The 22,374-nt window shown below is 42.8% G+C and overlaps 1 protein-coding gene across 3 annotated transcripts in view; it reads right to left on the bottom strand.

Annotated features, from left to right (window-relative positions):
* Nucleotides 1-22,374, bottom strand: part of ELOVL6 (ELOVL fatty acid elongase 6) — a 135,721-nt gene that overhangs the window by 37,390 nt on the left and 75,957 nt on the right. Inside the window, exons 1-2 of one of the 3 annotated variants that reach the window (XM_019534103.1) lie at nt 20,726-20,798; nt 13,287-13,418 (exon numbers count right to left, since the gene is read on the bottom strand). The exons of 1 other annotated variant lie outside the window; for it this stretch is intronic. In XM_019534103.1, the coding sequence (XP_019389648.1) occupies nt 13,287-13,357 (71 nt within the window). In that variant the 5' untranslated portion in view covers nt 13,358-13,418; nt 20,726-20,798. Of the gene's footprint in view, nt 1-13,286; nt 13,419-20,725; nt 20,799-22,374 lie in introns of those variants that run through there. One more of the 3 variants, XM_019534100.1, reaches the window with a different exon arrangement.

The following is a 22,374-nucleotide window of genomic DNA, read 5'->3' as shown; positions in this document are numbered from 1 at the left end:
TGTAGTGTGCCAGAAGGATCAGAGAAAGCGTAGGTCCATTACTGAATGAGAGAGGCAAACTAGTGACAGAGGATACAGAAAATGCCCTTTTCACCTCAGTCTTTACAGGCCAGGTCAGCTCCCAGACTACTGCACCTGGCAGCACAGTTTGGGGAGCAGCCAACTGTGGTAAAAGAACAGGTTAGGGACTATTTAGAAAAGCTATATATGTACAAGTCCATGGGGCTGGACAGGATGCACCCAAGGGTGCTAAGGAAGTTGGCTGATGTGATTGTGGAGCCACTAGCCATCATCTTTGAAAATGCATGGTGATCAAGAGAGGTCCTGAATGACTGGAAAAGAGCAAATATAGTGCCCACATTTAAGAAAGGGAAAAAGGAGGATACAGGGAGCTATAGACTGGTCAGCTTCACCTCAGTCCCTGGAAAAATCATGGAGCAGATCCTCAAGGAATCCATTTCTAAGCACTTGGAGGAGAAGACGGTGATTAGGAACAGTCAGCATGGGTTCACCAAGGGCAAGTCATGCTGGACCAGAGACTTGTCCTTATTGAACCTCGTGAGATTTCTTTTGGTCCAGTCAACTAATTTGTCTGAGTCTCTCCGAATCCTAACCCTACCCATCCCCCAGCGTATTGATTGATCACTCCTCCAAGCTTGGGGTCATCTGGGGTCTCAAACTTGCTGAGGGTACACTCCATCCCATCTTCCAGGTCATTGATGAAGATATTGAACCCCTGGGGCACTTCACTTAATACCAGCAGCCAAGTAGACATCAAGCTATTGATTACTACACTCTGAGCGTGATGATCCAGCCAGTTTTCTATCCACAAACAGTCCATTCATCCAACCTTTACTTCCTTAGCTTGCCTGTGAGAATGTTGTGGGAGACCATATCAAAAGCCTTGCTAAAGTCAAGGTATATCACATCCACTGTTTTCCCTGCATCTACAGAGCCAGTCATCTTGTCATAGAAGGCAATCAAGTTGCAAGTTTCAACATCTCTTTCATTTGCTGGAACAACCACTTAGAAATTCTACTTGTGTTTACATGAAAATGATAGCTACTTTTTCTTTCAGTCTGTCCTTACAAAGTCAAAGTTCCCTGTCAAGAAAACATAATTTGATGTCCCAAACTTTCCACTTCTATGATGGAGATTAGCTATTTTAGTCTAGCATTCCAATAACCCAAGAGAGAAAAGTATGCCAACAATCTATACATTAAAGCTCTGTGAAAAGATTTGCACCACTTAATGAAAAGAAAACACCACTTACACACATTTAATTCTTGCTAATTCGTTTCGCCAGATAGGATTCATTGGTTGAAACAGAATGTGGTTTCAGGTACATATAGGAAATAAGGGACCATCAAAGTGGTTATACAAAGCCTATCAGGGTTTGGCTAGCCCCGATTATGCCGGACACCAATTTTAGTCAGCTGTCTCTCTAGAGATAGGAAAGACAACATCATTTGTTTATCAAGACATCATCTTAATGGTATACTAGTGAGCTATAATTAACTGACTGGCTCAATTTCTAACATTTAGGTAGCAGGATCTTAATTGATTTGCTCAATAAATACGGTTCCTTCATTTTACAAATAAAAACTCACCATTCCAACCAACAAATAATATAACTTAATAATAATATAGTTTATAGACTATGCTGACTGTGATGATTCTCAAGTTTGCTTTTGTTGCTCACATGGTAAGATACTATTTTATCAACAAACAGATATAGGAAAACTAAACCATGATAAGAAGTTTGGACTCTGGCTAAATTACAAACCAAAAAAAATTTCAATTTTCAGGTTAAACCCCTCTATTTGGTAAGAAATCTCAGAATAATTTAGGAAGCCACTTAAGGATTTCTTAAGTAGCCCAGGAAACATTCATAAGCTTTTAAGGATTCTAAAGTAATCCGTAATGGGTGCTTCAGGGGCATACGTCCCTGTTCACTGCGTTATTAGTAAAACTATTCTTGGCACCCAACATTATCTCAAAATTCAGAATAAGTATAATACTCCTGTGATCTGAACAGTAATCCAAAAAGTGGCATGTCTATTTTTGTGGGATAACTTTAAGATTCTTAAAGGATCAAATGTATCAGGTTGGTATAGTTACTGGAGTATGTACCATTGAAAAGTATGTATTAAAGAGTTTTAAACTATCCTGGGAAAATAATGCAAATAAGTAACAATGTAAAAGATTTAGCAGTGAATCAAGTCAACCCAGCTGGACTAATGATTGTTAAAACTGTAAAAGAGTCAGTTAACAAATTAAGCCAAATCAAAGTTGCAAGGAAAGATTAGCATTTGATAAACTAAAGGCAGCTTATAGGAGATAAAAGTTGTCCTACAGCTATAATGAACTGCTCAAATCCATGTATTTAAAGGCAATTACAGGACTGGTCACAGTTTCTTTCTTAATTTTCAGTCAGTACTTACTTTGGCAAAACTGTGGGCTTCTGTATAAGTCTAGGTTTCAGGATTTGGCAATAAATACATTTTGTGATCTAATAGCAAGCGAGAGCAGATGCTGAATGGAACTTGGAAGATACAACCTAGTCTAGCTGCTCTTCCAAATAGACTTGTCACCGACATAGCTACTTTCTGCTGCTGTTCCTTTTCTGCTCAAGGCTGTTTAACAACTTCCTTTAGGAAACAATTGCTGGGTTTGATGGAGAATAAAAACAGGTTAGCAATTGTCAGCATTGTATTGCAGTTTCATCCAACAAGAATTATCTTTTGGGACTCTATTCAGCAGAAAAAGCCATGGAGATCTCTGTTCCAAAGAAGGACCTTTCCCTCTGATCTGCACCTGGAGAAGTTTTATTTCACAGAATAACATAACATAAACTGCATAAAAAGGTTGATAAAATGGAGCAGTATCTCCATAGAAAGATAAATGGGATGGCTTTTTTCTTTTGAATTAGTTCCATTCAAATACATGCAATTCTGATAATGTTATTCACGCTGACTAGTTACTTACAAGTACTTACAAGACTTCAGTAGGGCTATCTACTGAGTAAGGCTATGGGCACACATACTGTGGGATGAGTTAGTTTGTGAATTGGCAGTGTGTTTAGCCTGTGGTAACTGTCCATGTGTATGTTCTTACTCCTCAGCAAATGAAGTGGTGGGGCAGCTGTGGGGGGGGGAAAGACACATGCAATGAAGGTGGTTAATAAAAAATTATGAGACTATAGCCCTTTCTCTTTTTACCTGGATAAAACATTTTAAAATGTATTTGAGGAAGTAGAAAAAATATTCTGCCTGGTAAATGCTGTGCTAATATGGAAGGCACTAATTCAAAATTAGTTTGCCATTTGATTTGATTTTTTGTGTGCAGACAGTTTCATATGCTGGTCAGCTTGGATGTGTGGCTTATATTAATTAGTCTGTTGTACCCTACGGTATAAATCAAAGAGAGGAAGAGATGCAGAATAGGATGCATTTTAATGCTCTCACTGAGTCTAAGAGCAGGATTAGGGCCAAATTCTCCTATGAAACAGCAGTGGGGTGGGGTGGGGAACAGGTTACCACTGGAAAAAAGGTTTGATTATAAAAGCTTTCAGGCAGCACAACTCATAGTAGTTGTTGGAAACTAGCAATGAAACTGGAAACTGCCACTTTTGCAAAGCTATGATTTATTTTGCTTGGCACTGGTGAGGCCACAGCTGGAGTACTGCATCCAGTTCTGGGTGCCACTTTTCAGGAAGGATGTGGAGAAGCTTGAGAGAGTCCAGAGAAGAGCCACTTGTGTGATTAGAGACCTGAAGAGCAAGCCGTATGAGGAAAGGCTGACAGATATGGGACTGTGCAGCCTAGAAAAGAGATTTTGTAAACTGCCACCAATCCCCCTAAAGATACCTGGTGAGAGCATCAGGGGCCAGGTGAACAACTATTCACCAAAGCCCCAGGGGAAAACCAGGAACAATGGTCATAAACTCCTAGAAGTTTTCAGACTGGATATCAGGAAAAATTTTCTTCGTGGTTCATGTGACCAGATTCTGGAGCAGATTCCCAGTGAGGGTGGTGCAGGCACCTACTCTTCAAAAGAGACTGGACGCACACTTTACTAGGGTTATTTCACCCAGCAGTCTTTCCACCCCAGAGCAGCAGGGTGGGACCCAATGATCTCATGAGGTCCCTCTCAATCCTAAACTTCTGTGAATTTTCAGGGCCTGACTGTTCTCTTAGTGAGACAGGTATAAATCTTAAGTAACCCTATTGGGCTCAGTGGAGATACACAACAACAATGCCTGGGTGCATGAAGAATCAGGCCCTTGACATAAAAGTACAACTTTTGATTTAAGCCCTAATCTAAATACTTATAATAACAATTCCATCTCTTCACTTGTGAAACAAACCATGCCTGTACTAGGTAATAAAACTATATAGGATCAGAGGTGTCAGGATGTGATGAACAGCTAATTTTGTTACATGACATGAATCCTGTCCATAATGGTACAGACAGAAATATCTGAATGGGATTCTTTTATTAGCAAAAAATAAATAAGGTACTTGATGTTAGATATTAGTCTTGTTTTTCAGTGATCCTGGTTTTCTCTGTTTAAAAATCATACATTTTCTGATAAAAATCCAAAATATTCTGATTAAAGCCCTCAAAATCCACGTTTTTCCATTATTAAAATGAAATGTCACTATATATAAATGTGTATCAGTTGAACACAATGTTTTATTGATATATTTACAATTTTAAAGCAATTTGGAAGTTTACCAGTGCCTCAATCATTATAATAAATAAATCTATTTAAAATTAATTCTGCGGGCTTGGGGCTCCCAGCCCTGCTGCCCTCCCCCTGGGGCAGCCCAGCAGGTAGGACCCACACAGGAAGGCAGAGTGGGATGGGCAGGGTTGGTGCTAGTGTTGGGAGACCCAAGCCAGCTGTGCCAGCTGTGCTGGCATGGCAAAGATGCCCCCTGCCCACACAGCAGCAGCAGTAGGATGGCGAGGAGTTGTGCCCCTTGTTGCTGCCAAGTAGGCAGGGAGCACCTCACCATTGTGGTGCAGGTGGCACAGGGCTCTTGGCAGCAGCATCAAGCCTGCCCAGCCCACTCTGCCCTCCTATGCCAGGTCCTGCCTGCTGGGCCCTGGAGGCCCCAAGGTGGGGACAGCAGTACAGGGTGCCCCAAGCCTGTAGTGGGCAGCCCACATCTGCCCCTTCCCTATGCATAAATGGGGGCATGTTAAACCTGTTTCCCCAGGAGCATGCACAACAGTATGAAGCCAGCCTCCCTGCCATCCCACAAATGAGCCGCCCATGGCTCTGTGCTGCTCTCTGGCTGGGCCCTGCATTTCTGCCCCAGCCCTTGGCCCTATACACTGCCCTGGCAGGGCAGCGCTCCCAGTCTTGCCCCTCTCCCTCCTTCACTGTGGGGGCCTTAGCCATGGAGACCTCAATCTGCACCTCCCATAGAATTACCTGTAGGAGCTGCACAAGCATGTGGTGCCCCCTGCCTGATCGCCCTACTCTCGCTCCCCCAGTCTCAAGCAGCCCCTTGCAGTCTGGAACTCGTTTCTGGGATCTGTGGTTTTGTCCTTTAAAGGAGAAAAGCCATGTTTTTGCTGCATTTTCCCACAGCAAACAGAAACCCTGGATCCCTGATCATGACTACTAGTCTCTACTTTAATAATATAATTAATCATCTCAAGACTTTTTTTCTCTTGCCATCCTGTATCTGTTTTTCAATTTGTATGTTGATCCTACATAGCACTATTTCTATTGGGATTACAATCCAGCTGTCACTACTAAAATCCTTCTTAATTTATGTCTTACTACTTAGTTTCCCATGTCTCTTATTTCATAAACAGGGATGAATTTAAAATTCAAACTATTCAGTCTTTTTCACTCTCGGCAGTTCTAGAATACATAAATGTACAATTTTGTTAAGGATATAGATGGCAGAAGTAATATGTGATGACAAAAGTGAAGTTCCAACTGGAAAAGATGTATTTGTAGAGAAGTTTTGTACCCACAATAAAATAAACAGTATATTACAACAGTTTCTCAAGAGCAAAAATTAATAATTTTTCTAATGAAGTTTGTATATATTGTAGTTTAAATGTAAATTAGGTTATTTATAGCAGGGGTTTTCAATGTTTTTTAACAAGTGTACCCCTTTTGCCTCAAAGTTTCAGTTTATGTACTGCTTTATATTTTTTTACTGGTTTTTAAGTGGCAGGGGGGTGCATATCGAGGCTCCCATGGTGAGGGAGACCATAGGGCCAAGGCTAGGGATGGGCAGGGATAGGGGCAGGTACTGCACAACTGGGACAGAGCATGGGACAGAGTTGCAAGAGCAGCTTGTCTGGGCATGTGGGGGTGGGGGGTTTGGCTTCTGCCACTGTGCACACCCAGTGTGCACAACAGCATGAAGCCAGCCTCCGTGCCACCCTGGGGCCGTCTTTCCCCCCACCCCCCGGTAAGAGGGTTAAGTGTGGGAAGGCACCAGGGGAGATGCTGCCGCTGTGCCCCGGGTGTGCTTGGTCCCTGCCTGCCCGCCCGAGTGTACCCTCTGAGACCTTTCTAAGTACCGCTGGTTGACAGCCCCTGATTTGTAGGATAGTTAGCTCCTAAAGCTGCATTAATATTGCTGCACATGCTGCTTACCAGCAGCCATGCTAGATATTAATGGTACTACTTTTGGTAAACTTATTCTCAGAAGTACCACTTGTGGAAGGTACCCTCAGGATTTACCATCTATTGCCTTAAGTTACTTAGGTTTTCTCTTTATGGTAATACTCTGCTGCTTTAGGATGGAAGAGTTCCATGGTGATGACCATGACTTTATTACCAGAGTAGACAAGGCCAAGTTATTTTTAACACTGTGGGTGCATCTACACCAGACATTTACTGCAGAGTTGCCTAATTAGCTCTGCAGTAAACATCTTGGCTTCTTTATGTGTGGCCCTATTAAATCACATGAAACTAATGAACTCTGAAACAGGTTAGTACTTGTAAACACAAGTACTAACTTGCTGCAGAGTTTTTCATTTGCAGCAATGCATGTGTAGATGCTGCTCCAGCCAGCCCCTCCTCAGCATGTTGAGCCAGGTCAGAGCAGTCCCCTTGGACTGCTACTAGCCAGGGCTGCCCTGACCCCCTGGTCCCTGCCAGCCAGGGCTGCTCTGACCTGGTTCAATATGATGCAGCCCTGGGCACAGAAGTAAGCACAGTGCCTGGGAACAATAAAGTCTGGTGCAATATACACCAGAGTTATCTCTGGCACTAAGTTAGCACAACTTTATCTCTGGCATATCTGCACTGCTTCTATGTTATATCTGGGAGTACTTCCTCAAAGAACATGCCTCCCAGTAGCTTCCTCTTCAAATGTTTCAAGTTCTGGAATCAAGGCAATATAACCACTTTTAGAGTGTTATTGAGTGGATGTAGCAGCATGACACTTTGACTTTTTCTTTTAGATGTGCGTATCAAAATGCATTCAATGACACTCTAAGAAGGATTCATTGCTTCACTTTCAGCATTTGATATGCTGGAAGCAGAAGTATATAGGTAGGCTATGCATCACTGCAGTATTTCTGAACATGTCACAGAAGTGGTATAGAGATGCCCTTAATCCCATTAGATGCAGCTGTGTCACTGCTTCGTGTGTGGACAAAACTTTAAAGAGGGAGGTCAAAGGAAAATGATGCCGTGCTGTTGCACATAAATAGTCTGAAGGGCCTATGAAAATGAATTACAATAATCCAGCTGGGATGTAATAAAAACATGAATTAGTAACTTCATATCCTTCTGTCAGAGCCTTGATCACAGCTTTGCTGTGTTCTAGAAATGTCAGCATGAAGGTTTTGATCTACTGTAGCTAAAAAAGAGTTGTTCAATATCAAGAATAACCCTAACTTTATTTTGGAAGCAGGATGTAAAGTAAAAGAACTTTTAATTCAGATTGGCTGTGATATTGTGTCTCTGAATTTAACCCCAGGAAACGTTCAAACATACAGGATTGAAAACCACTTGAGAGTGTAGGCAATCAGCAATTGTTTCCTTAGGGTATAATGTAAATGGAAAAATAAACTTCTTTGTCAGTATTATATACATGATGAAGATGATTAATTGATAGTCACAGGGTGTGTCTACACGAGATGCTAATTGCACAGTAGCCTAAAAACACTGCACAGTAGTGTGCCGGCCAAAAAACAAGCTAATATGCTACTGCATAGTAACTATGGCGTGCGCCGTAACTATGGCGCATTACTGAATGTGCAGACACGTGCACAGTATAGCTGAAATTATACTCCTAAACAAGGGGAAATATTAGAAGCATATTGCCATGGAACAGCATGGATTAAAAAATTAAGTGAGAATTAAGCTCAGGTACAGTGTACCCAGTCAAATAAAATAAAACTGAAATCATCTTAGTACTTACAAGTTACTTTTAAGTTTCGTGTTGCTGCAACGGATCAATAGACTTAATAAGAAAAAAGTGTGGGAAAGTTATATTAAAGGTAACATAACAAAAAGGAAACCTAAGGAGAAATTTCATATAGAGAAAAGACCATTTACCTAAAACGTACATGAGTCTGCATGTTCAATAATGATGTATAATTCCTTCCAGCTGCACCTTTGTAGTTTTTGGGGAACACATTTCCTTCAAGCTAAGCAGTGCTGTCTATAAGATGCTTTTCATTTGGGAACACAGTAAAATTCCAGAAATTACAAAAGTTAAGAGCAGTCATCCAGGGCACTCATACATGTGCTGGATGTCTACTCCATCACATGCTAATTAGACTTGATTAATCATGTCTGCTGGAGCATGCTCATTAGCACGCTCCAGCAGCCTTTACATCATGTGCATTAGCAACCCCATGCTTCAAAATAGTGATGGGGTGCTTGAGCTTGTTGAACAAGCTTTAGTTAAACCACCCCCATTGCCATTTTGAAGTACGGGATGATGAATACATTTGACGCTGTGGGAGCTTTAATCAGAGCGGCTCTTGGAGCTGCCCTAATTAAAGCACCACCCCCGGAGCACATGTAAAGGCACCCCCAAAGCCTAGACACTTGGATAAAAGATTTAGTAAGGGTGGAAGAGATTGGCCCTAAAGATGGAACTGGAAATTGTGCATCCAGAAATAGAAGAACTCTCTATTTGCATTTTGATATAGTATTAATGGCTGGTATAGTATTAATGGCTTCTCTCACTATGTACTGATGAAATTTTGCTTTCTATTCTTTTGGGTCAGTATAGTAACAAGGAAGCTTGGGAAGCCTTGTGCTCAATATCATTGTTTCTTTTTATTATTGTAAGTTGCTGGACCTCTTCTCTGTTCATTCCATAAGTGCAAATACACTTAGGATGCTCTATAAAGAAAGGGGGGAAACTCCTTTGGCTTCGTGGGTCAGACAAGTCCATGGGCCAGATGAATAGTATGGGGCCGGTCCTGAGGTTCAGATCTGGCCCATGGACTGCCCTTCCTCCCAGCATGCTGGATCCAGTATATGTGGCATCTGCTCCAGAAAATCTGGGACCCATGCTGCATGCAGTTTGTGTCCTGGCCTGGCTGGGGCAGGTGCGATGTGTAATGCAGGTCCTGGACTGGCTGGAGCAGGCACTGCAGGCAGCATAGGGCCCAAAGCAGATGCTCTGCATTGTACAGTCCTGAAGCAGGTACTACATGTGGCACGTGTCCCAGACTAGCCAGGGGGGACTATGTGTATGGTACAGTTTTGTACTGCCCAGGATAAGCACTGTGTGCAGCATGGGTCCTGGACCAGCTGGAGCAGGTGCTGCATATGGTACAGTTGTAGAGTGGATGCTGTATGCAGCATGTGTTCCAGACCAGGTAGAGTGCCTACCACGTGTGGAGCATATCCCAGGCTAGCCAGAACAGGTGCCATGTGCAGCACAAATCCTGGACCAGCTTGGGGGGAACCACTGCATGCAGCAGGTGTCCCAGCCTGGCTGAAGCAGGAGCCACATGTAGCTCACATCCCAAGCCCTGTGAGTGGGGATGGTCCAGCATATGCCATGGGCTGTCTGTGGGTCAAATCAAGACCCAAGGGCAGCACTGGGGCCCAGATGAATGGGCTCCATGGACTGGACCCAACCACCGGGCAGTATCTTTGACAGACCTGTTTTAAAGCCAGGCCCAGAGAAGGACGCCAACAGTATCCTATAAAGACAGACTAGTCCTTTGATGCTAAATTTATTCATACAGGTGTACGGTAGTGCTAAAAAGGATCTCTAGTTCTAGGTCTTGGGTGCACTTTACATAATTTGAAAATGCATCCTTTCTAAATGCTTCCATGCTGTTTAAACTTTATTTATGATTACTTGCCAGCTCCCTGCTGTCATTTCCAAACACATGGGGAACAGAGTGAGTTTTCCAGTGTCATTGGAATTGGGGTATTTAGACCAAAGGAGGGACACATTCCAAAGCTATATGTCCCCTCACAAATAATTAGGCTGACTATATGGAAAACCTAGAAATCCAGGACGTCATCTGGGAAATCCAGGACACTGCCCCCCCAGCACTCTCACAAGGTGCTCTGCACCACTCTACCTCCCAGCCAAACTGTGCCTCACATCCCTGTGTTTCCAAGATGCCCATTATAATTCCCAACAGCTGACCAGGACCAACCTCTGAAATCCAGGACTGTCCTGACTAAAATGGGCATATGATCATCCTACAAATAATGCCCTGAGAGCAACTGCCTCTTGTTTACACCAGTGGAGCTCCAGCTCAAGTGTCTCAACTGATAATTACAGGGAGAATAGAGGTTACTCAAATAGTTATTTGGAGCTTTAAAAGTCAAATCTCACACCTTAAACGTCACGAGGAAATATACAGACAACTGAACAGACCCTAGATTACTAGTTCAGTATGCTTGTGTCAAGAAAATCCACTTGACAAGTGGGCCAATGTAAGCTGCACTAGTTCCAGGTTCTGGGTGTTTTATCTCCATGTAAACAGCATTTACTAACTGCAAAGTATATTTCTGTCCTTTTTAGTGGAGAATCTTATTTAGAAAAAAGTCAAGAAAAGTAGCATCTAGTGATAAGCTCTAGACATTTCTTTCAAGACATGTCATCCATGAGCTCATCTGCACTGAACATAATTTTCCAAGACACAGTGATGAAATTAGATGGTGCTTTCTCATTTGAGAATGAAAGTAACTACATAGGGCCTCAAGTGGCTACATTTTATTGGAAACATAATTATAATTGATACTTATTTTGGGATCCATCAGGACATAAATCACTTTATAAACTGATCTGTGCATTAAATACCATCTAGGAGTCATTTCAGCAGTCACTGAAATTCAGCCACTTGTGGGATTGACAATGGCAATTGCTAACAGGTGCCTAAGAGCCTTATGTAACAAAGTAATTTAAGAATATAATGCTAAGTGAAGCTTTGGGGAAATCATGAATAACCAGAATGTTAGAGCTTATGTCTGAATTTAGTCGGGATATTCAAGTCTAGTTTTTGAATGCAGTGGTTAACATGTTCTAAAGCTCTAGCCCATCTAGTTAAGATGTACTTTACCACATCCTAGTTGGATGTGTCAACTTATCTTGGTTAACACAGCTGTGTCAAAATGTGTTGCTGTGCTAAAACATTTTTTTTATAAAGTAAACAAAACAAAAACTTTTATCTTAGTTGATACAAACTCTCAGACTAAAAGTTCCTGTCCCATGAAATAACATTTAAGCTATCCATTTGTGTTCAATTTGCAAACCTCCTTTATGGGCTTGTGAACTGATTATAATCAGTAGACCATGGAGGTACTGTAATTTTAGAAAACAATGGAGCTATCAGTGTCATCTGATACTGGTTTACAAATTGCTTCCATGTTGCAAAGCTAACTATAGCCTATCTTCTGTGTAAGCACTGAAAGACAAGGTGCCATGATTTTTATAGTTCTTGCTTTTGGTTGACAGTGGCTTGCAAGTTGAGTCAGTATTGTGTGCTGGTAAAGGTACTATTAAAAATTTCTGTTCATATATAATGGGGTGGTCTGTCCCTTTAAGAAGGGGCAGCCAGCCCTACTTAGGGCAAAGATGTGGGCCTTCTGATAATGCGGGTGTATCCCATTAGAAGCTTAAAACCCCAGAAGGGAGATATGGAAAGAGGCAAACTGTGAAAGAACCATTGGCAAGGACAAAGAAAACAAGATGTAAGCTGAACAGGTTGTAGCCTAGAGGGGTCAGGCTGCTGTGCTGGGGCCAGAGCCAAAGGTCTTTTCTCCTAGTGCCCAGGGCATAGCAGAAGGGTTTTGTTTTATTTGTTTACTTGTATGGGCCTTAAAGGCTGTGTTTCTGTTTGGGAGGACAGGCTGAGTAGCTGCTCCTCAAGCAAAACCCTCCTGCAGAAAGTCAATAGGCTAGACCAGTGGTGCTCAACCATTTTCCCTGGTGGGTTGGACCATATGCTTGGTCCAACCTGGCTCTGACCAGGTAAGCGGGGAGTAAAGTTTGGGAATTTGGTAGGGAGGAGCATGGACATATTAATGGCCAATGCTCCCCTGCTATCAAATTTTCCAACCCGTGGGGAGCAGTGTGGGGCAGATGTAATGGCTCTGCTGGCCTGCGGGCCAGAGGTTGAGTACCCCTGGGCTAGACAACCCATTTATATCAGACAAATGTGTACCTTTAATTACACGAAGGACTAAGTAGAATTTGGATCAGTCAGACTTGTTGTTTAATCCAATAGCTGCCTGCATCTGTTTTTGCTAAACTCAGTGAGAACACTGGCTGGACTTGAAAAGGTCAACATCATGATGTATTGTACTAAAAAACGTTATTCCTGCATTTTGGTATAACTCAAAGGCCAAATTCTAATCCTGAGAATTACACTAGTATTACGCCAATATAACTCAACTGACATCAAAGAAGCTGCCCCAGATTTACATCCCTGTAACAAGAGTTCAGAATCATGGGTAAGTATTCCACTTATACCACTACAGAATTATAATACTAAATCCAAATGGGAACATGTCTAACATCATAATTGGTTTACTTCATTCTGTAGCTTGCATCATTAGGAAAGTTGGTCAGGATAATATAATATAGTTTTCTCATTTACGCACTTGACTTCCCACTTTGCTTTTGACTACTGACAACTGAAGAGATTGACTATTATATTCCATCCTCTTAAGATGCTTATGTTTGGAGCATATAACTACGGAAATTTTAATTCAGATACAGCTTTTTGTCATCATGCTTCTTGTGGCTTTATATTCTTAACCCTCTTAGTAAAGCAATGCAAACAGTTAGTTGCCATTAAGAATTGCCTACCTGAAGACTGCAAGGCTCAGGGACCAGAGCACTAGTGGTTTCCTCAGTTCAAATTTTGCTCGTTTATTCATAAGGTGCCGACCACCAAATATAAAGGCAGCATACAAAGCTGAAAACAGGAATGATTTCTTCCTGTAAAAAACAAATTAACCCAGATTTAATTATTACTCATCAGTTACACACAGCAGGGTCACATTTTTGCATAATTGCCAAGAACTTGTCACTTTTCCTGCTAAAAATGAGACAAATGCCACTTGAATGTACTTCTGCTACTAATTAAAACTTCTGAATAAACAAACATACATGAAAATAGGTCCAGGTCCTGAAGTACTTCCTTGAAGCAAAATGGCTTGATCCCAATTTTCCTTTTATAAATACTTCAGGACATGGCTCATCTTGCATATAACTGCCCTCCTTTCCTTCAACAAGCAAATTATTTCCTTTAGTGAAGGAAACATAGATGAGGCATACCCCTTTGATCCTTTGCCTATGTGCATTAACAGCAACACTCAATTCTGTTGAGTATCAACTGACTAGGGTGCATGGATTGTTCAAGAGATCCAAAAACAACTGACTGCATGCATATTTTTTGCTCAACATGCACTTGTTTGAAATTGCTTGCACAAAGGAGAACATGAATAGACACCACATGTGAAGAGACACACAAAAGCTAGGTGGACACCAATACTTCAATTATTCAGTGAGCTGTTTGTTTGGGCTTGTTCTAGGGTCGCAGTCTTGGTGCACAGTAAGAATACTCTCTGGAAAGGAAGTCTGAAGGTGCCTGTGTGATTTGCTGATTAACTGAACTACAAAGGTGCTACAGCAAGCACCATTTTTAAAATGACAGTGTTGCTGCATCAAGGTGCTTTATAGAATCAAAAAATTTGGGTTGGAAGGGACCTGAGAAGGTCATCTAGTCCAATCCCCTGCTCAAATTAGGGCTATCCCCAGTGAGACCATTCCAGCCAAGGCTTTGTCTACCCAGGTCTTAAAAACCTCCAGGGATGGAGATTCAACAACCTCTCTGGGTAACCTGTTCTAGTGCTTTACTATCCTCCTAACAGTGTTCTCTCTAAGCTGTGTGGCATGTGTATAGCCACGCAGGAGTACCTGGCAGCATGGCATGAGTGTGCCTGCATGGCCACGCAGCTTAGAGGGAATGCTGTCTCCTAGTGAGAAAGTTTTTTTCTAATATTTAACTTAAACTTTCCTTGCAGCAACTTGAGACCATTGCTCCTTGTTTTGTTATCTTCCACCACTGAGAACAGTCCAGTGCCTCAGAAGTCATGTGCCTCAGCCCCCACCATTGTCACTGCCCTCTGCTAGACTCTCTCCAATTTGTCCACATCTCTTCTGTAATGGGGGCCCAAAGCTGGACACAGTAGTTCAGATGTGGCCTCATCAGCACCAAACAGAAGGGAAGAATCACTTCCCTCAATCTGCTGGCAACACTCCTAGTAATGCAGCCCATTATGCTGTTAGCCTTCTTCACAACAAGGACACACTATTGGCTCATATTCAGCTTATTGTCCACTGTAACCCCCAGGTCCTTTGCTGCAGAGCCTGTACCAGTGCATGGGATTGTTCCAGTTTAAGTGCAGGACTTTGCACTTGTCCTTATTGAACCTTATTAAATTACTTACGGTCCAAACCTCCAATTTTTCTCTGTCTCTCTGAATCCTAGCCCTACTCTCTAGCCTATCTACTACTCCACCCATTTTGGTGTCACCTGCAGCCTTGCTGAGGGTGTAGTCCATCCCATCTTCCAGGTTGTTGAAGAAGATATTGGAAAAAAACCAGCCCCAGGACTAACCTCTGAGGCACTCCACTTGATACTGGCTGCCAGCTAGACATCAAGCCATTGATTACTACCTGTTGAGCCTGATGATCCAGCCAGTTTTCTATCCACCTTACAGTCCTGTACTTTCTTAACTTGCTTGCTTCCATCAGTTAGAATCTGAACCTTACTTTTCTAATTCACTGAGGAATTACAGACTATGAATTATGGACTATGCAAGCTCAGTTGTAGCAGCTTGTTCTTTCCTATAGTACCACAAAGCAGCCAGTCCAGCCTCAGGGCTTGCCTGTACTACACAGCCTCTGGTGCTATACCTATCTTGGCAGAGTCCCCTAGAACCAGCAAATGCCCCCAGAAGGTTTTCTGTCACCGTAGTTGTGTCCAAATCAGTTTTGATAGCAAAACTAAGTCAGGAATTTTTTTTTGAGCAGACCAAGCCTGTACCAGTGATAGCTTTTATCTGTATATGAAATCTAAATGGTAGTATCACCCCAAATAAATTAAAATAAGAAATCTATTACATTAAGGTGTAAACACCGGGGGGCAGTACATGTTTTTTGTATTTCTTTAAAAAGTAGCGTGCACACCTTGACATAAATATAACAACAACATGTAACAAAACATCATCAATTGGAATGAAAATACGATTTGTTAATACATGGAGAATTGCAATAGCCAGATAGTCCTGCTTCACCTCAATTTGCCCTCCCCAGCTGAAAATCTTGCTGGAGCTGGCACTCTAACAACTATGTTAATTTGAATGGTTGTATTAACAGCCACTTGTTTGTCAGCTTGGGATCTTAGGGAACCTATGACAATCATGCAACTGTCCACCCTTGATCGATACATTGAAACTGAATGATTGTGGGGGCAATGCTGCTTGCAGACTTATGGCAAATTTTAATTACAAGGGGATTTAGACACTTAGATGTTTGTGAAAACACCTGTCTATCTCTCTAACTCCTACATGTTTTGGAAACCAAGGCCCTCATCTTTTTTTTCCTTAAGAAAGAAGAAATATTTCAAATTCATTGCATACTCCTAACTTTCTCAGTCAGGGAAGAAACATAATTATCACTCTTTGTAGGCGAGATAACCTATTTATTCAACGTGACATTTCATGTTGGCACTTATTAATGAAATTATTAATTTGCATTCAGTCTGTCTAAGTAGGTCAGTAATTATATTACATTAATTGATACCACTGTATTTTAGGTCATTTCACCTGCTTTTTAATGAGTTCTTTAATTTTTTAATTTTAAAAGGATTGTAAATGGTATGGTATCTGTAGAAGATTTTCTGCTGGCATTGGCAATAACTTGTACTATGGACAAGGGAGTTTTAAATAGTTTTCACTGAGGAGGGGATGCCAGTATTTGACCTTATGTCAGAGGTAAGTATAGTGCTGTATATACTGAAGTAGGAAATAGATAGTGTTTGTGTGTCTCTCTCTCTCGGAAAAGTTTTCAATTTCTCTATCAGTAGTTGTTAGAATTCCTTTTCTTTTTCCTTACGACAGGGTTATTTTCAAAAGGACTGAGTAGTACAAGTGATTAGGTAATGGGTTGTGGGGGTTTCACCTTAAATTATTGGTTCGAATCCAGGCTAGATACTTGATAACCACCAGTCATTTTCCACTGAAGCGGTTAGTGAAAAATGTTGGTAGTCTCTATTCAGTGACTAATAAACAGATATAAAGCAGTGGTAACCCAGTGGTATTCAGTTTTTACTGTAGCTGTTGTAGCCAACAGGATACTAGTAATACAGTCATTTTGTAGACAGAATTTTGGAGGAATTGTAGGACAATATAACAAGTTATTATAATTCTTGATAATAATCTAAGCAGAATAATAAGATAACACCTCCAGGTCAAAAGATTAAAAAAAGTTCTTCAGTATTAAAGTTTCTCATCCAATAATTTCAATATTAGCATATTCATATGCTTGCCTTCAATTCTATTCTCTTAAGTAACACAGAAAACTTTAAGACAAGGCTACTATATTTTTCAGGAGTTCCTGCTTCTCATAGCTGGCTCCCAACTCCCTATATTTTTAACAATACACCTATGTGCTTGGGACAGCTGCAACCCATGTAGCAGTGGTGACTTTTGGCTGCCACTGTGCTTCTAGTATGATTATTAGGGCTGTGTGAAAAGGAACTGTTTCATTTTGACAGAACAGTGTTTCATTTTGACTTTTGTTTCAAGTCAAAATGGCTGTTCCAGTTCGGTTAGTTGACACATTTTGCTGTTTCAATGTTTTGCCCATAGGATATCATGGGGAATGTCAAAACAGACTATAACTTTGTCATTGCTGGCCAGATTTTCATGAAACGTGCAGGAATGGTAGCCCCTTCTGAGGGCATGGGGTGTGCCATGTTTCAAGAAGATTGGTGCAGGGGGTTCAGAGAAACTGCACCCCAAAATCCTAAAAGCAAAACTCATGTCACATGTATGTGTTAAGCCACAATTGGGTGAAAACTGCAGGGTGGTAGCCCCTGGTGAGGCCACAAAGCCTGCAGTGTTTCAAGTTGATTGGTGCAGGGGTTTGGGGGGAAGCTGCTGATAGGCAAAACTCGTGACAGATGACACTGTGTTTGTTAAGGCACAAAGGGCTGAAAACTGCAGGGATTGTAGCCCCTGCTGTGGCCACGAAGCCTGCCAGCTGTCAAGGAGATAGGTGCAGGGCTTCTAGGGGCCCTGTACCCCTAGCTGCTGACAGGCAAAACTTGTGACATGGGTGCTTGTGCCACTGACTGTGTCTGTCCAGGGGCACCAGGGGGGTGGAGGGCAGGGACGGGGCACTATTGCAGGCCTGGCTGCTGAGCTACTGTGTTACCACTTACCAATTAATCATGATTCACTCAGGGACCAGCTCAACACACAGTACCTAGCTACTACATAACGCCTTAAGGAGCATGGATTAACAAAACCAGAGACTAAGGAGAGGAAGAAATCAATATAGACAATCAACTACCCCAAGACAGACACAGTCCGTTGCACAAGCACCGATGTCGTGAGTTTTCTCTGTTAACAGCTAGGGGTGCAGGGCCCCAGAGCCCCCCTGCACCCTCTCCTTGAAGCTGGCAGGCTTCGTGGCCTCAGCAGGGACTAGCAGGCCTGCAGCTTTCACCCTGCTGCACCTTAACACAGACAGTGTCTCCCATGTCATGAGTTTTGCCTGTCAGCAGCCAGAGGTGCAGGGCCCCAGAAGCCAGACTCCCCCTGCACTGATCTCCTTGACAGCTTGGCAGGCTTTGTGGCCTCAGCAGGGGCCACCACCCCTGCAGTTTTCAGCCCGCTGCAACTTAACACCCACGGGATCATCTGTGTCACGAGTTTTACCTGTCAGAACCCCTGCACTGATCTCAACAGATGGTAGGCTTTGTGGCAGTAGCAGATGCTACCATTCCTGCAGTTGTCACCCCGCTGCGCCTTAACACACAGTGTCACCCATGTCACAAGTTTTGCTTGTCCGCAGCTTGAGGTGCAGTCCCCTCAAACCTCTCCACTGATCTTCTTGAAACTTAGCAGGCTTTGTGACCTCACCCGGGGCTAGCGATCCTGCAGTTTTCACCCCACTGTGTCTTAACACATACACGTGACATGAGTTTTGCTTTCAGGATTTTGGGGTGCAGTTTCTCTGAACCCCCTACACCTATCTTCTTGAAACCTGGCAGGCTTTGTTGCTTCAGCAGGGGCTACCACCCCTGAAGTTTTGACCCCACTGTGGCTTAACACATACACGCGACACAAGTTTGGCTCTGATGATTTTGGGGTGCAATTTCTCTGAACCCCCTGCACCAATTTTCTTGAAACTTGGCACACATCATGCCCTCACAAGGGGCTACCATTCCTGCAAGTTTCATCAAAATCTGGCCAGCAATGACAAGTTGCAGGCTGTTTTGACCTTCTCCATTATAGCCTATGGGCAAAATGCCGAAACAGTGTCAAAATGGCAAAACGTTTTGACTTGCCTCGTTTTGTTTTGAGGCTGTTTTGACCATATCTGTTTTGTTTCTATTTTGCTGTTTTGACCTCAGAACAGGTTGAAACAGTGTCCAAACAAAACTGATGGCAAAATTTTGCACAGCCCTAATGATAATGTGATTGCAGCAACAGCTATTTTTTCTGTACCTGCCCACCTCCCCTCCGAGTCCTGTCTGGGGTGGTTACCATAATCACCCTGCCCTAGTTATGCTACTGATTTTTTGACATTAGGGATTAAATACTATTGATGTTGAATACAACTCTCTGCTGTGCCTCTAAAAGTTTCCTGCTGCCTTTCAGTCTGAAAGACTAAAGGAGTCTCTTAGAGACCCCGCAGAGAGAGATACTCAGCTTAGGCGTTTTTAGAAGGAGGAAGATAATATAGATTTGCGGGCTGAAAATGTGGGGGGAGATCATCAGGGAAACAAGAACAGAGTTGGTAGGAAGGAAAAACACAGTGTGGGAAGGGAAAAACATGATATAGATGGACAGAGGTTATAGGGGAGGGTGATGGGTGTCAGGAAAAAAAAGGAGGAGGAAGGATAAGGAAGGTAATGGGAAGGAGAAGGAATAAAGATGAGAAAATGTGGCAAGAAAGGATAAATAAAGCATAACTATAAATGTAGGTGAGATGCAGTAGGAAGGGAAAGATAAATGATGCACTAAGGACTAGATCCAATACAGAACTGAGGTGCCTCAAGTCTGTCTAAGTGCTGTTTTAAAGAACTCATCCAAAATTGTGATGCTTCATCTTCTTCCTCAGCTTGGGGAGCTCCTAGGTAGCGTAGGTGCTTCCAATCAACTTGAAAGTTCCCCAGGTACCTAGAGTTATGAATGTGCCCAGAACCACCTTTGTCTGAGTAGGTTGGTGCCTGTTGCTCACCAAAGCCCAATCTGAATCTAGAAACAAGGTATTCCTCTACTTAAGTCTCCTGTGGGTGCCCAGTTTGCCAGATGGGCTTAGAACATACTTAATAATGCACAACAACAGGATCAAGGCCCTTAAAAATCACTGTTTTCAACGTGAGGTGGTCACCTTGCACATAAAACACTAAAGGTTAGACCCACATGTAACCCACCTCTCTCATCCCTGAGGAAATCACACCAACCATCGTCTATAGAGAAAGATGGGTTTGAATCTCTATAGGCTGATAAGGCCCCTCACCCTTGATCTCCCCTATGCTCTGTAAGTGCCCTAACTATGAGGCTATTATATTAAAAGGCAGTGTCTCCTCCTCTTTCTGTCCTAGCCATATTTTACAAGTAAGTGTGAGCCCTGTTCCATTCTTTCAAAGAATGGGTGTGGGAGCCAGCTCTCAGGAGAGGTTGGTTTCCAGACTATGGATTCTGAGTAGACAGATGTCTATTTGCAGCCCCGGGTCAGGTGCCTACCTTCTGAAGAGGGGCAGGGCTTCTGCAATGTTGTCCTCATTATTTCCCTAATAGTTCTCTGAATTTTGTGGATTGCTATTCGTTAAAGCACTGCAGCACCCAACTTTTAGGAGTCCAAGTCCTTTACTGGATCTAGCCCTAAGGCTGAGGAAATAGACAAAATACAAAATAGAGAAAAAGAGGCAAGGACTACAGACTGAGAAAGGGGGAGGAAGAGACTGAGGGGAAACAAAGAAAGATGGAGAAAATCCATCCCACCAGAAACAGTCCTTCTTGTCAGTCACAGACAGGAAGTGTTGCCTCCAGGAAAGCCAATTCAGGCATCAAGAAGTGGCAGGGAGAGAGCGAATCACCTGGCCTAGGGGAGGAAAACAAAACACAAAAACAAACAAACAAACAAAAAAATTAAAGTAAAGAAGACAAAGGTAAAGAGAAAGGTAAGGAATAAGAAAACCTTCCCCCCCTACGCACGTAGTTTGTACAATATTGAGAGAACTGGACCATTGTATCATTAGAAAATATTACGCTTTCGGGCACAATATGCTCTTCCTCAGGTTTGGGGAAAGAGGCAGATAGAAGGCAGGGTAGATAGGCACCTTATAGATCAACTAAATAGGATATGAACAGAGCACAAATTTTTGTGAACTCGTGTTCACTTCAACCAATGCCATGAAAGGACAGCATTGAGCAGGGGTTGGCAACATTTTTGGGCAGAGTGCCAAACCCACCCACAGACTCTGCTTGGAAGATGGTGGCATCCCAGGGGTGGATGAGGGGGAAGCCCAATCCTTGTTGTGGCAGCAAAGCCCGGGCCTCTTCCCCACTGTCCACCCTGAAGCATGCATGTACCCACTGCTGGCAACAAGCTGGGTTGGGGCTTCACAGACCCTGGTGCAGCTGTTTGCAGTCTCCCCACTGCCTGCTGTGAGCATCCCAGGCTCTGTGGTGGGCAGCAGGGGCCTGCCCAGAGCCTGGGCCAGCCGTGGCAGGTGGTAGGAGGTTCATGGGTGCCTCTGGATGGGCAGCGGGGGAGCGATAAGGGGCCTCATTGTTATTGGTGCAGTGCAGCCCCCGCTCCTTCCCCACTCCCCACCCCGTGTTTTAAGCACATGCCTGTGGCATGCATGTTGGGGGTTGCCGACCCCGGCATAGAGCCATGTATAAAACAGAGTGAGTGATTTGAATAAAAAAGGTGAGGAAAGAAGAGGGAGAGGAAGTGGGGAGGGAGAAGGAGAGGGACAGTGCTGGGAGAAACAAGCAATGGGAAGCAAAGGGGTCACAAAAGCTAATCCAGGTAATGGTATAAGAATTTGTTGTTCCTGTTTAAACCATACTTATTTAGTTAGTCTATGGTACATGGTTACTCTGATGGTGCATATCTATCCTGCCTTCTGACTGACTGCAAACTAACACAGTTAACCAACTCTCTGAATCATACTTCATGGAATCCAGTCTGTGGATGATTTCTTGTTCTGCAGTTCCCCATTCAGACTGTTTTTTTCAAATTTTCTGCCTAAGAAAAGCAATCTTGAGGTCAGGAATTGAGTGACCGTGGAGGTTAAAATGTTCTGACACAGGCCTTTGCAAACACTGCTTGAGTTAACTAATAGATAGAAAAATTGCTTGTGTATAATTCCATATGTAAATGAAAAACAGTTACTTAAAGAAATGGAAGATGGCTGTAAAGTAGGAGCAAAAACATGTTATGAGGAGTAATTTCAAAACAAGAACCTGTGGGTGAAAGACTGTGCACCAGAATTACTTCTCACAAAGTTCACTGTTGTTTAGCTCAAGCTGTGTGTGTCTGCTTCTTTCCCAGACTTGAGGAAGGATACTTTGGGTGGTCTACATATCACCCTATGGTGATATAGTGATGTGCTACATCACAACATGGCGCACTCTAAGGA

This window comes from Crocodylus porosus, unplaced genomic scaffold (assembly GCF_001723895.1).
Source record: "Crocodylus porosus isolate Cpor-Errol unplaced genomic scaffold, CroPor_comp1, whole genome shotgun sequence".
Lineage (NCBI taxonomy): Eukaryota > Metazoa > Chordata > Crocodylia > Crocodylidae > Crocodylus > Crocodylus porosus.
Note: the sequence above shows the minus strand (reverse complement) of the source record. Positions and strands in the feature narration are given on the sequence as shown.